The following is a 14,083-nucleotide window of genomic DNA, read 5'->3' as shown; positions in this document are numbered from 1 at the left end:
TTAGTCTTCAGTGTCACAGGATGCTTCAGAAATCAGTCTAATATGCCGATTAATTATTAGTGTTGGAAACAGCTGTGCTGCTTTTTTTGGGGACCTGTGAATCTTTAAGGATTTTTTGACAAACGTTAAAAAAAAGTGTTTAATATTATTATTTTTTTTTTTTACTATTCAAAAGTTTGGGGTCAGTGTATCTTTTCTTTTAAAAAATGTATACATTTATTCAGCAAAGATATGTTAAATGGATAAAAAGTGATACTAAACACCTATATTGTTAGAAAAGATTCCCGTTTTGCAAAAAATATTTATTAAAATCAAAAAAAAAAAAAAAAAAAAAAAGTATCGCAGGTTCCAAAAAAAAAAAAAAAACAGCACAACATTTTCTGTTTCAACATTAATAGTAAATCAGAATATTAGAATGATTTCTAAAAGGTCATGTGGCACTAAAGACTTGAGTAATGGATGATGACAATTCAGCGCTGCATCACAGAAATAAATTAAATTTGAATGTATATTAAAATAGGAAACCAATATTAGAGAATGCTATAATCTTTCACTATACCACAGTTTTTTTTTTTATTGTTAAATCAAATAAAAACAACCTTTATGAGCACAAGAAACTTAAAAAACAATTCTTACTGTTGCCAAACTTCTGAAGGGCAGTTTACGCTATACAAAAAAATAAGGGGTCAAAAAGTTTTTTTTTATGTGTTTGCGTATAGTTAAAAAACGTTCTGCTCAATTATTACATCTTAAAACAACTAACCTATTTTTATATAATATAAAATAGGTTCAAAATATATTCCTGTGATGGTAAAGCTGGATTTTCAGCAGCCAAACGTCAGTCTTCAGTGTCACATGATCCTTCAGAAATCATTCTTATATGCTGATCTGGTGCTCAAGAAACATTTCACATCATCATTACCAAAAACATTTGTGTTACTTAATATTTTTGTGGAATTGACTGCATCCTTGCTGAATGAAAGTATTAGCTTCTTTCAAAAGAACAACCACCTTGAATAACTATAAGTTGTATGACTTTTCACCTGGTGTCAAAGCCCCTGACAATGGCACCCATAGCACGGGCAGAGCCAGCAGCGGCCAGCCCAGCCACTCCACCTCCGATTATCAACACCTGCCAAAGAGAACAGCCTTTTTACAATTCAAACTCTGAAATAAACAGAAAAATCTCATTTGGGAAGGTATGAACACAGTGCTAATATCTTCATCCAAGACCTAATGTGAGAAGTGTACGGCAATGAATCAAGCAAACTCAAATAAAAACCACTCCAGACGCGTGTGCGGTTATGCCAAGCATACCTTAGCAGGAGGAACCTTCCCCGCGGCTGTGATCTGACCAGTAAAGAAGCGGCCAAAGTTGTTGGCTGCCAGGACCACGGCTTTATAACTGCCAAGAAAAACAGATGCACATCAGTCACAGCTGCTGATGAGGCAGGAATCAAGACACTTCACGCTGGTCACAAATCTCACATTTGTTGACAATAATGACATTCAAGATTTAGGTAAACGGGTCACGGCACACTGGCCTGTGAACTCTGATTATTTGTCTTGTATTTCCCATTAAAAATAATAAGAATAAATGTAAAAAAATATAAAAGAATAAATTTAGGCAAGACAACACAGGTGAATATGGTCATTTTATAAACTTACTCCAAATGACTACAGGACATTACATTCTATATTAAAAGTTTTATTATTAGATCTTAAATATCTTTAAATATGCAAATAAGGAATTATCTTATTTAAATAAAAACACAAAAACTTAATGTGAAATGCCATGTTCAAAATAATTTTATTTCTACAAATTTGTGCTAAAGGTTTACAGGCAGGAATTGGATCCTTTCTAGGAAAAAAAATAAAATAAAATAATTTTAACAAATAAAATTGCCTTTAAAGCAATTTTTTGTTATTCAAAAATCTACGTACGTAAAAAGAAAGTGTAATGTGGATATTTTGTATGTTTTACTAATCAGAAAAATAATAAAATAATAAAATTAAATAGCCTTTAAAGAATGTATTGTAATTGAATTGTACATTAGTAAATTGATCAAGCGTAATGAAATGTGCATTTTAGATGTTTTATTAATCCAATAAATAAATAAAAGTTTAAGTGTAATGTGGATATTTTGTATGTTTTACTAATCAGAAAAATAATAAAATAATAAAATAAATAACCTTTAAAGCAATGTTTTATTTAATTCTACATGCGTAACTAGATCAAGTGTGATGAAATGTGTATTTTGGATGTATTAAACTAGTCTGAAAGAAGTCATGTTTTGGAATCAAAATTGCCCAAAAACCTAAAAACTGACCAGTGCAAAAACAATGGTTTTGTCTGTAGAGTCTTGCCTTAAATTAAAAATAAGCACTATTATTAGTCGTATTATCTTCATTATTAAACACAATAGACTGCCTTACCCAGCAATGTTTGCCATGGAACTGAGGGCGTCATAACCCTGAGCAATAGTAACACGGGGCACCTGGTCCATGGCCAGGACGGTGGCTTTGCACTGGGACAAGCGGTCCATCAGCTCAGGGTTCTGAGCGGGATAGATGAAACTGACGAGAGTGGCTCCTTTACTCATGAGGTCGGCCTCATGAACTCCCAGAGCGGAGTTCAACATGGGGGCACGCACCTGTGGCGAACGGCCGGAGAGAATGAGTGCTGATGATGACACATTAAGTGAAGGTAACATATGAATCTAACAGTACCTTAAGCAGAACATCCGATGCAAAGACATCTTTGGCATCCTTGATGGCGGCTCCTGCTTTTGTATACATGTCATCTGAGAACTTGGCAGACTCTCCTGCACCAGACTCCACCACCACATTAAAGCCCTGCTTGATGAGAGCTTCCACTCCGGCTGGAGAGATGGCCACTCGACGCTCATTCTGAAAGATTTCCTTGGGAACGCCGACAGTCAGCTGTTTGTATGGAATGCCTGAAGGAAGTAACAGAGAATTACGGAATCAAGAAGAGTCTGGAGAGGAACATATTAAGTGTGTGTGTCAAATGTAAAATGCAACTGTCTTTGAAATGAATGGGAATGATAACAAATAGCTTTGAAGGTATTATGAAACATACTGGTATTTATTTCATGCTTTAGACTTAAAACTTAGTTCATCAAATAAGTTGTTACAATTGGTAGACAAAAATAATAAATCACATTTTATTTTAAAATAAATTAATTATAAATAAATGCTATTTATATGGACATAAGTTAATTCATTATAACAATTATCATACAAAGATTGTATTTATTTTTTTATATTTTACTTAAATTAGATAAGGATACATTAATTTAGTAGATTTAAATCTAAAGTATTTAACACTATTTTGTATTTTTTCACATTCATACATTATACACACTATACACATTTTTTTAACAAATAGATGCATTTTATTCTGAATTGTATTAGTGTTACGCAAGAACACATTTTGCAACAGTTTTCATTTAAAATGTAATTTTATAAGCCATAAATGTACAAATTCTTTAGAATAAAAATTTTGAAAATTGGATATTCTTATTCCAAGATTACAACACTAGCAGCAACTAACTTGTGATTCTTTAAAATGTTCACCTTTCTAATCATCTACAAGAAACTTGCCTCAATCCTCAGACATATTTTCTGTTTAGAGAAACGAAAACAACAGAAACAAAGTGAAGTGTGAAAAGCTGCTCTCATAGCCAGTATCTCATAAGAACATTTCTAACCGCGCAGACTCTCAATTTTCAACTCAAGCATAGGTCAAAGAGAAAAGCAGTACAATAAAGATAAGAGTCAGACTAACAACTGGTGCAGCAGTTCATAAAGACCAAAGGGCAGTTTAAAAGAAATGTGTAATGGTCTTTAGGTCCATGAGGTCTCTGTAAGACTCGTCTAAGTGTATTTTTACAGTAAGACAAGTCTTTTGGACTTTGCAACAGCTCCAATTTTGCAGTCAATTTCAAAAATATAACTGAGAATTCAAGCTGTAACACAGAGTACGGATGGGTTTTAGGACGTGTAATAAAGTAAATCAAGTTGAATTTTTATGCACAGCTTCACTTTATGTGTTTTGGTCTGTAAAAGATGTGCAAACAACATGTGGTCTAGACAGGCTGAATATGCATCAAGAAGTCATCCAAGTCATGTTCTGCTGTTGGTAGCAAGAATTCGCTTGTGGAAAATTCCACCACGGGCCTGATCTATAGATAACAACAACATAAGCTCACGGGAATCACTGCCCAGAGGCAGACACATTGAACCACAAAGAGCAAAGACAACTCCAAAAGTATTTGGACACTTCAGCCGTGTAAATATGAAAAAAAAATAATTAATGTCACTGCGTTGGATATCAACTGGTGATATTGTGTATTACAAAATTTTGATTTCCTTTTGCTTTCTTGGAAACCTGCATTACTGTGATGTTTTGTTATCAAATGCAATTCAATTTATAGTTGCTAAATATGTTTTGGGGCCACTTTATGTCACCAGGTTCAAGTTTTACATTGCTTATTTAAAACTACTTGATTAAAAACAAGAGGACAACTTAAGGGTTTTGCTTTCTGGCATATGCAAGGGCAACTTTGTTGTGGTTGTTGAAAACAAGAGACTATTAAAGAGCATAATGCCAATGTCAAATCTGGCTAATCGTGATACAGCTTTATAACAAAAATGTTATGTTTTTAGACAATCACACACAGTATTTTTTTTTGAAAAAAATATCTACTTTTTTAGGACACATTCATCTGATCAAAACTGATGGTAATGACATTTTTCTAACATATTAGTATGATTTCTGAAGGATCACGTGACACTGAATAAGAATAAGTTAATATTTTAACTGTATTTTTTAAATGTAGCCTTGGTGAGCATACGTCAATTCTTTAAAAAAATAAAATAAAATTATCATACTGACCATAAACCTTTGAACAGTGCTGTGTCAATAAATAAATACATAAATGAATATAAAATAATTACTAAGCATTTCAGGTGTTTTTTTCCCCCACATTTCCAGACTTAAATGGAAACAAAGTGAATATATGTGGCCCAAAAACACAGTGAATTCTGGCAGTCACCACAGACATGTGTTTCTTTTCCCAGCAGGCACTCTCCCGCACGAGCTGTGCCACAGTCCTGGTTCCTCAGCTGACACACTGCCAGAAATAACCTGCCTCAGCTGTCATTACCATTCTTCCCCCTCTCAAAAAAACCGTCTGCCAATAATGGCAGGTCTCCAACAAACGCTGTATCCAAGCAGCCAGTACGCTCCACAGGTCACTTACAGTACACTCATTCATATCCCAAGACCTTCAATGCAGGTAATAGTGGCAGAACAAGCACGGGAGGGACACACTGACCTTGAGGGTCACATGTTTGGAAAAGTTTCATTCGCTTTTGTTATACTTTAAAACTAAATCTGCTGGGGCAAAATAAGTTATATTTATGGATAAGCACCAGCAAAACATACTCAAAGACTTACTGAGTAAACGTGATTTAATATCCTCAACCACCTTAAGTCATACCAATTACTAAAACAGAATGTGTTATACATCTCAACTCAATATTCCAGGACCGTTACCTGGACTAGCGAGACGAGAGAGGGCTTGATGGGTCCTAAAGAACCGCACGCATGGTGTCTTCACCGCCCGGACACTCTTAGCACAGGCCAGCCCGGAGAACAGAGGGCTGGAACAGCTGGTGGCTACCACGCGCAGAAGACTCGCCATCGGAGACGCAAGGAGGAGCTGTGCAGTCAGAACGGCCCTCCTCCTACATGTGAGGGTGAGAGAGAGAGAGAGAGAGAGAGAGGAGATAAGTAAGCCAGCTGACCTATCCCATAATGCTCCACTCTGTCCCAGTCACCGCAGCTCAGATGTTGACCCACCTCCAAGGTGACAATTATTCCACGGGGTGAATCAGTCAAGGTCACACGAAGGCAAACACTGAAATGTGCAGAAGTGTATTTGTTTAGCTAAGAACTATCGGATATGAAGGTGATAAGGGTTTTTCTGAGTGGGACAGCGCAGGTCACACAGTAGCAAGAGGTCTTACAGGTCCTTTATGGTCACCATAAACACTGTCTGCAAGAGTTATCTCCAGAATATACAGAATACACAAAAAGAATAATCAAGGAACGTCATGCAAACAAATATTGTTTTGTAGTTTTTGATCAATTTAAATACATTTCAAAGAATCTTGTTTAGTTTTTTTGTAATATTGAATAATACTATTCTAATAAAAACAAATTAAACATTTTTACTGTTAAATTCTTTTAATATTTTGTAAAATCCCTTTGGATAAAAGCGTCTGCTAAATAAAAACAATGTAAAAACTGACACTCTGGCCAAGACATCTCAAGTAGAAGCGTTACAGATATTTTGACAAATACTTAAACATATCTAATAGGTCTCAGAACAAAATGGGTGTTACAAATAGGCAAGGGACACCCAAAATGTTGTGTATTCATAAAATGTGCAAGTAATACACAGTTTCCATTTATACACCAGTAGACGCATGTGCAATTTTCCTTGTTTTTTTTTTCAGATCCATCCCACACATGAAAGCAGTGCGGTAATTATGCTTGTATGAAGGCGAAGCAAACAATCAAATCACCGATTTAATTAAACGTGTGCACAGACTCTATTGGATTATCGTGCCAACTACAATCTGAGTCCAGCACCACGTCAGCGGACCAGAGGAAGCACAGAGGTCAGGTGTGGGGCAACGTGCACTAACTTAAAAAAAAAAAAAATACAAAGTTCAGATAATTATATTTAACATGTACGATGAGAGGGATAGGCATCAGCAATAACGGTGTTTTTGGGCAATGCAAAAGTCATTCATTCAAACAGCTCAATGGCACAAGCAACGCAGAATTTTCGTAAACATGTATAAACAAATTTTACATTTTAGGATTTTGCATGGCTTATTTACGTAAGAGCAATTCGGCTTCTGGGTCGGTGAGCCGACAGAAGGCGGGCACAAGCGCTCATTTCCCCTTCATTTCTTTTCCTAATACACTACCGTTAGCTTGTTAGCTAAGCAGAAACAATAACTGCAGGCTGTCGTTTGCATTTAGAGATCAAAGCAACGCATGCCCTAATGCATTTATTGCGATCAAATGACAAGGTGGCGGAGATCGATAATGAAGAATAAATTCTCACCGAGTCGAGACAGAGCATCAATCAATGAGCGACCTTTGAAAGCGGGCACGCACAGCTTACAGCCGCCACCCGGAAGCACTCGCGCTCAGCCCTATCTGCGCCATTCCTGCGCTTTCGTTCCGCCGTCCATCAACTCACGTGAATCAATCACGTGCTGTGGGCGTTTGTTATTCAAATTTACCAGATAGACACTAGTTTATCTTTTGAAGACACAATCTAGTCATAAACACACGATTTCGAACAGTTGCCTTTGATTCAGGGGAGATACAAAACTGGGTTAAACTTTGATGTAATGGGAGTTGTAAAATTGCATCAAGGTAACCATATTTACCAACAAAATACCATAGTTACCACAGTTATTGTTTGACCGTGAATAAATGAACATGCTCTCTGTTTCAAACATTTTTGACCAGCTTTTTAATTTTCTAATTTAATGTATATTTACATTCAATTTGATTTCATTATTTCAATGCTGACCAAGTGTTTGTTGTTGTTTATTTGTTGTCTATTTAACAATTAAGAAATAATAAGAATCGCTGTCAACCAGAACAAATGATGGTATATTTTGAGATAAATAAATGAATAAGCAAGCAAACAATAAGTTAAATATAAACTACTTTATTAAAAATAAAATACTTATTTCAATACATTATTTGTTTTATTGTTATTTTGGAAAGGCAGGAATATTTAACCTTGTATAGGCTATGGTATGGCACATTTTTGGACTTACCGAAATGTCTAGCAGAGGGCGGTATTTGACAAGTATTACTTCAATACTGAACTCAGCAAAAAAAAAAAAAAAAAAAAAAGGAAGTAAAGGGAAAAAAAAATGAAAACAATTCAACAAGTAGCCTAACTCTGATATATATTAAACAGTCCTATAAAGTACATGTAAAAAAAAAAGAAATCTAATGAAACAACCTTTTGCATTGAATAGACCGTTTCCATATGTTCTATCAGTACTGGCTGGTGCTGTTTGAAGTTCCCCCTGTGTTTCTCATATGTTTCTGTTCAACTAAATCCCATTGTGGAATGTGTGTGCCATGACTGTTAACCATTAACTCCAACCCAGATTGTTTTCTCACAATTCTTCTCAAACCTAGAAAAAAGTTTAAATAAAAATCCAATGCATTAATTAAAAGAAGGCTTTTGTATGTAGATTAAGATTATATAAAAAGGTTGTTTCAAGGGGACAATACATTTAACGTTTTATTTCATATTTGGATCACACATAATATCTTATTTTTCAGTCAGCCTGATTAATAATAACTTTGCTATCTTCAGTTCATCTCGAAGCATGTAAGATTAACACTTTCAACCTGTTCTTTCACTTCCTAGCAGTTAACATCACGTGTGTTGGACATGCATTTCTCTAAGCAAATGTCTTTCTAATTACTAATAAGAAACCAAATTTATAGTGTCATACTAGCCTAGACTTAAAACTTTATTTAGTTTGATACAAAACAAGTATAGATTTACATGCAAGTTAGCCTCACAATAAGAAATACAGTAAGATTTTAGAGTTCTGGTCCTAATCATCATAGTTTTGATGTCTGTTTTGCAGATGCATCGAAAGTGAACCGAGACATCTCTGTTACTCTTTTTCAAACTGCCATATCGAAAACATACTAAAACTGTCAAGATACACTCTGCAATAATATTGTAGACGAAAGCAATAGCCAAAGTAAATGTCGACAACTAAGATCAAGCCACAGTGAAGTTTTAAAGGGGTTGGGTTTCATCCTGTCCTTTCATTCTCCTACAACGGCTCATCCTCCATGCAGACACAAAGTTATGAGGCGCAAGAAGCTGCTCCGCATGCCACACAGCTCACCATTGCTTTGAAGCGCAGACATTCCAAGAGTTTCCTGTAACAAGGTCGAACTCTAATGTGAACCAGAAGCTGCTGTTTCTCTCTCTGCCTCCTCACTCTGTAGGTTAGTGGAGAGTGTGAAGTCTCGATATGTCTCGTCTGTGGATCTTTCTACTTCTGTTGGCGCACTGGATCAACAGCCCGGTGCTTTCTGCAAAAGGAGGCAAGAAAAAACACCAAGTGAAGAATCAAAGTGGCCCTGCAACTCCCAAGGAGGACGTTGGGTCAGATGGAGCTCCCGAGAGTCCATCGGAGTCTGACTTCTTGGCTGATTTTGCTGGGAAACACCGCCTGTGGGTGATCACCGCACCATCGCACAGTGACAACTATCTGCGTATGATGGAGAAGCAGATCCAGGAGTCTGAAGGACTGAACTGTCGCTTGGCAGAGAGAGACACGCTCATCGTCACTATTATTCAGAATGCCATGATGGAAGGCAAAATCCAACGAACAACCTTGCTAGGAGAAGCCACTGTGGAGGTTATGGACTCTGAAATGGTAAGCAAACTTCTCCATTACCTTGAACTGGAGGACCATACCTTCTCCATGCTGATTCTGAAGAAGAACATGAGGGTTAGTGAAAGATTTCCTTACCCGGTTCGCGTCGAGGCCATTCTTGAGGTCATCGACCAGCTGCCAGTGCGAAAGTTGGAGAAGGTCGCAAGAAAGGGGTTACCAGTGAAATGCAAGATCACAAAGAAGAGGTTAGTGGTGAAGAAACAGGGTTCTGGCAAGCGTAGGACCTTCAGTCCACAGAAGCATGTTAATACCACGTCCATCTTCCTGACACAGAAGACACGTCTTGACAAAAAGGCAACTTTGAGAAACAAAGTACAAGATATTTTGAGTGGACGTTCACGATTCGTCATCCGTAAAGCGACAGGCAACAGCAAAGCATCAGCTAAAGCAGGTTCAAAATCTGGATCTAGTGGAAATGAGAGGCTGAAGCTCGATGACCAGAAGAAAACTCCAGATAGTAACAGACACCCAGAGCCAGAAAGAGAAATGAAAAAAGGATCAGAAGCAGATAAAACACATGTTGATGCAAAATTACATTTTGACACCCTCAATGAGGAGTTCAATGGAGAGCAAACCATTGACCATTCAAGCCCCCCAAAAAAAGGCAAAGGAAAGGATGCCAAGAAGAAAAAGGGGAAAGGAGGGAGGAGGAAGTCACAACGAGAAGCAGATGATAAGGAAAAGGAAGCTCTTAAAGAATTCATGCAAAACCTTAAAGGGAGAAGAAGACTTCTTGTGAGATTTTGATTGCTAAGAAGATCCATACATAGTTGTAGATCTCCTGGGAAGAGTCTATCTGATTATGTATTTTTGTTTTTTGTGTGTGTGGCATAGGTGATTTCATCTCCAAGTGATGTCTCAAGTCAGTATATCAAACAGAGAGATGATAATGAGCTACATAGCTGCGAGTTTTCCCAAAGAAAGGTCTCAGTGCTGTCCATTATGGGTTCAGAACGTAATCCTACACTACACATTCAACACTACCAACAAGGTAATGTATAAACCTTTTTGCACATTGTACATACAACTAACCACTTGTGACGTTTATGAAGATTATTAGGGCTGTTTTGATACAGGGTTCACACAAAAGAGCCATTTGTTCATGAATTGAACCACTTTTGTAACGTTGTATGTTATGGATTCACTTAAAAGAACCAGCTCAAAAGAATAATTTGTTCAGGATTTGAACATGTCTTGGCGCTGTATGTTTTTGATTCCCTTAAAAAATCCGGGTCTCAAGAGCCATTTGTTTGTGATTGAGTCATATTTGTTTTGCTGTGTAGTTAATAACATTTAAATTAAGTACATTCAGATCGTTCTAGTTTATGCATTAGTGTTGGGTTTACTGGCGCACAATTGAATGTAAAAATGCATGTTGCTTCTTTTGAAAAAGATTCCGAGTCTCCACAAGCATCCCTGCCAGAAAAGTTCAGAAACCCTGAGTTAATCACTGAGATCCGCAGAGAATATGGGCTGGACTCCAAAAACTTCTCAATGGTGTTGACTGACTATGACCTGAGGCCTAACGTAAGAACACTTATTTTCTCCTAATTCACAGTGACTTTAACAGACTACCGAATCAAAGGCATACATCTTGTGGTTTTAGCTTAATAGGGTTTTCAACAAGCCAACAGCTCCTTCCGATTTACTCGATTACATTGACAACTTTCCATCACGTCGGTCTGAGAAGGAAGAGGAGAGAAAACTTCCATCACCCTGCTCTAAAGCAGAAATGAACAATCAAGAGGAGAACTCGCTTCTAAGGTAAACACCTCGAGTTTCCCAAAGCTTTAAGCTATGATTAATAATCATTTCAACTGTTCTGATTATCTTACGTGAATTTTCAGGTTTATGTCCAAACGTAGACTTCTAATCATCTCAGCACCTACTGTAGATGACTTCTCATTCCATCAGCAGCTTCAGGCGCTTAATGGACAGGAGTGTCCTCTGGGTATTGTATGCTTCATGTTCTCTGAGCTTTTGTGGATATGTCTTCAAAAATGATTAAATTAACGGTGATACACTCTTAAGAAATAAAGGGTCTTTTTAATGGGCATTAATGGTTTCATGAAGAAACTTTAATTTCCATTGCCAAAAAAAAAAGGTTATTTTATGGTGGAAATAGGTTCTTTAGATTATTAAAATGTTCTTTTGGAATCTCAAAATTATTCTTCTATGGAACCATCACTGAGAAAACATCTTTTTGGAACCCTTTATTTTATAAAGAGTAAATTATATATTATACATATGGCAACCTAACCTAAAATTGAGTCCACATGAACAGGTATTCGTCATTTTGCCTTGTTGAAGATTATGGGTACTGGATCGACAGCTTCAGGAACAGTGGATTTTTTTCCATTGAATGGTGAGATTTTAAATCGAATTTCTTGCAAGTAACATCAAATATTATAGAATGGCTAAAGGATATTTATTTGAACCTACAGGGAAAAGTCAACCCGAGAAGGAGACGCTTTCACAGGATGTTGTGGAGAGTCTCAGAAATCAGCTGAAGGTAAACCGTGACTACTTCAGCATGCTGGTGGTGGGTAAGGACGGAGATGTAAAGGCCTGGTTCCCATCTCCAATGTGGTCCCTGGGAAGCATCTATGACCTTGTGGACTCTATGGAACTGCGACAACAGGAACAGAAACTGCAAAAAACTCTTGGAATTCACTGTCCAGATGAGAATTCAGGTACTTACCATGGTTACACAGAAGAGACAGAGGACAGCTACTTGTACCACAGATCTGAGGACTAAAAGTCATCACAACAAAGACATTAGACAAACATATTGTGTACATGGCATGAATTGGTCATCCCTATATTATGCAATGCAAAATTTTTACATCTAGGACTTGTATGAAATTCATACAGCTATCTTACCTATTGTTTGCTGTGTCCTGTAAAATTTCACTTCCTTAAACTTAGTTGTACATGCTACGATGCTTAATTATAGCTAAAAGACATGCGTGCAATTCTAGTTTTTACTTAAGCTGTTAACATTAAAGGCTAGATTTCTAAGCTGTAGAAAATATATATACACATATGCATACACAAACGCACACACACACACACATGTATATATATATATATATATATATATATATATATATATATATATATATATACATATACATACTGTACAGACCAAAAGTTTGGACACACCTTCTCATTCAAAGACTTTTCTTTATTTTCATGACTATGAAAATTGTAGATTCACACTGAAGGCATCAAAACTATGAATTAACCCATGTGGAATTATATATGGAATTATATACATAACAAAAAAAGTGTGAAACCACTGAAAATATTTCATATTCTAGGTTCTTCAATGTAGCCACCTTTTGCTTTGTTTACTGCTTTGCACACTCTTGGCTTTCTCTTGATGAGCTTCAAGAGGTAGTCACCTGAAATGGTCTTCCAACAGTCTTGAAGGAGTTCCCCGAGAGATGCTTAGCACTTGTTGGCCCTTTTGCCTTCTGTCTGCGGTCCAGCTCACGCCTAAACCATCTCGATTGGGTTCAGGTCCGGTGACTGTGGAGGCCAGGTCATCTGGCACAGAACGCCATCACTCTCCTTCTTGCTCAAAAAGCCCTTAATGCCTTTAGTGTGACTCTTTGAATGAGAAGGTGTGTCCAAACTTTTGGTCTGTACTGTACATATACATACACACATATACATACATATACACATACATACATATATACACATACATATACGAACCCGATTCCAAAAAAGTTGGGACACTGTACAATTTGTGAATAAAAACAGAATGCAATGTTGTGTAAGTTTCAAATTTCAATATTTTATTCAGAATACAACATAGATGACATATCAAATGTTTACCCAGAGAAAATTGTAAAAACTGAGAAAATGTATTATTTTAAGGGAAAAATAAGTTGATTTTAAATTTCATGGTATCAACGCATCTCAAAAGTTGGGACAAGGCCATGTTTACCGCTGTGTGGCATCCCCTCTGCAAACGTCTGGGGACTGCTCAAATTGCTCAAGTTTAGTAATAGGAATTTTGTCCCATTCTTGTCTAATACAGGCTTCTAGTTGCTCAACTGTCTTAGGTCTTCTTTGTTGCATCTTCCTCTTTATGATGCGCCAAATGTTTTCTATGGGTGAAAGATCTGGACTGCAGGCTGCCCATTTCAGTACCCGGATCCTTCTTCTACGCAGCCATGATGTTGTAATTGATGTAGCATGTGGTCTGGCATTGTCATGTTGGAAATTGCAAGATCTTCCCTGAAAGAGACGACGTCTGGATGGGAGAATATGTTGTTCTAGAACTTGGATATACCTTTCAGCATTGATGGTGCCTTTCCAGATGTGTAAGCTGCCCATGCCACATGCAATCATGCAACCCCATACCATCAGAGATGCAGGCTTCTGAACTGAGCGCTGATAACAACTTGGGTTGTCCTTGTCCTCTTTAGTCCGGATGACATGGCATCCCAGTTTTCCAAAAAGAACTTCAAATTTTGATTTGTCTGACCACAGAACAGTTTTCCACTTT

The 14,083-nt window shown here is 37.0% G+C and overlaps 3 protein-coding genes across 5 annotated transcripts in view; 1 reads left to right on the top strand and 2 right to left on the bottom strand.

Moving 5' to 3' along the window:
* The window catches only part of LOC113038711 (NAD(P) transhydrogenase, mitochondrial-like), a 37,871-nt gene extending 30,552 nt beyond the window's left edge, over positions 1-7,319 (bottom strand). The window contains exons 1-7 of one of the 2 annotated variants that reach the window (XM_026196330.1): positions 7,170-7,292; positions 5,891-5,948; positions 5,585-5,775; positions 2,731-2,960; positions 2,437-2,654; positions 1,318-1,405; positions 1,044-1,132 (exon numbers count right to left, since the gene is read on the bottom strand). In XM_026196330.1, the coding sequence (XP_026052115.1) occupies positions 1,044-1,132; positions 1,318-1,405; positions 2,437-2,654; positions 2,731-2,960; positions 5,585-5,732 (773 nt within the window). In that variant the 5' untranslated portion in view covers positions 5,733-5,775; positions 5,891-5,948; positions 7,170-7,292. Of the gene's footprint in view, positions 1-1,043; positions 1,133-1,317; positions 1,406-2,436; positions 2,655-2,730; positions 2,961-5,584; positions 5,776-5,890; positions 5,949-7,169 lie in introns of both variants that reach the window. The other variant, XM_026196331.1, reaches the window with a different exon arrangement.
* The window catches only part of LOC113038752 (mitotic-spindle organizing protein 2), a 1,160,083-nt gene that overhangs the window by 1,001,667 nt on the left and 144,333 nt on the right, over positions 1-14,083 (bottom strand). The gene's annotated exons all lie outside the window — the stretch shown is intronic.
* On the top strand, positions 8,422-12,631 carry ccdc80l2 (coiled-coil domain containing 80 like 2). Its single transcript, XM_026196363.1, has 7 exons — positions 8,422-10,296; positions 10,396-10,552; positions 10,955-11,088; positions 11,168-11,325; positions 11,409-11,512; positions 11,846-11,926; positions 12,006-12,631. Exons 1-7 carry the CDS (start codon positions 9,133-9,135, stop codon positions 12,317-12,319), a joined length of 2,112 nt encoding a protein of 703 aa, XP_026052148.1. The 5' UTR covers positions 8,422-9,132; the 3' UTR covers positions 12,320-12,631.

Source organism: Carassius auratus, chromosome 21, assembly GCF_003368295.1.
Source record: "Carassius auratus strain Wakin chromosome 21, ASM336829v1, whole genome shotgun sequence".
In the NCBI taxonomy this organism is placed as follows: domain Eukaryota; kingdom Metazoa; phylum Chordata; class Actinopteri; order Cypriniformes; family Cyprinidae; genus Carassius; species Carassius auratus.
Note: the sequence above shows the minus strand (reverse complement) of the source record. Positions and strands in the feature narration are given on the sequence as shown.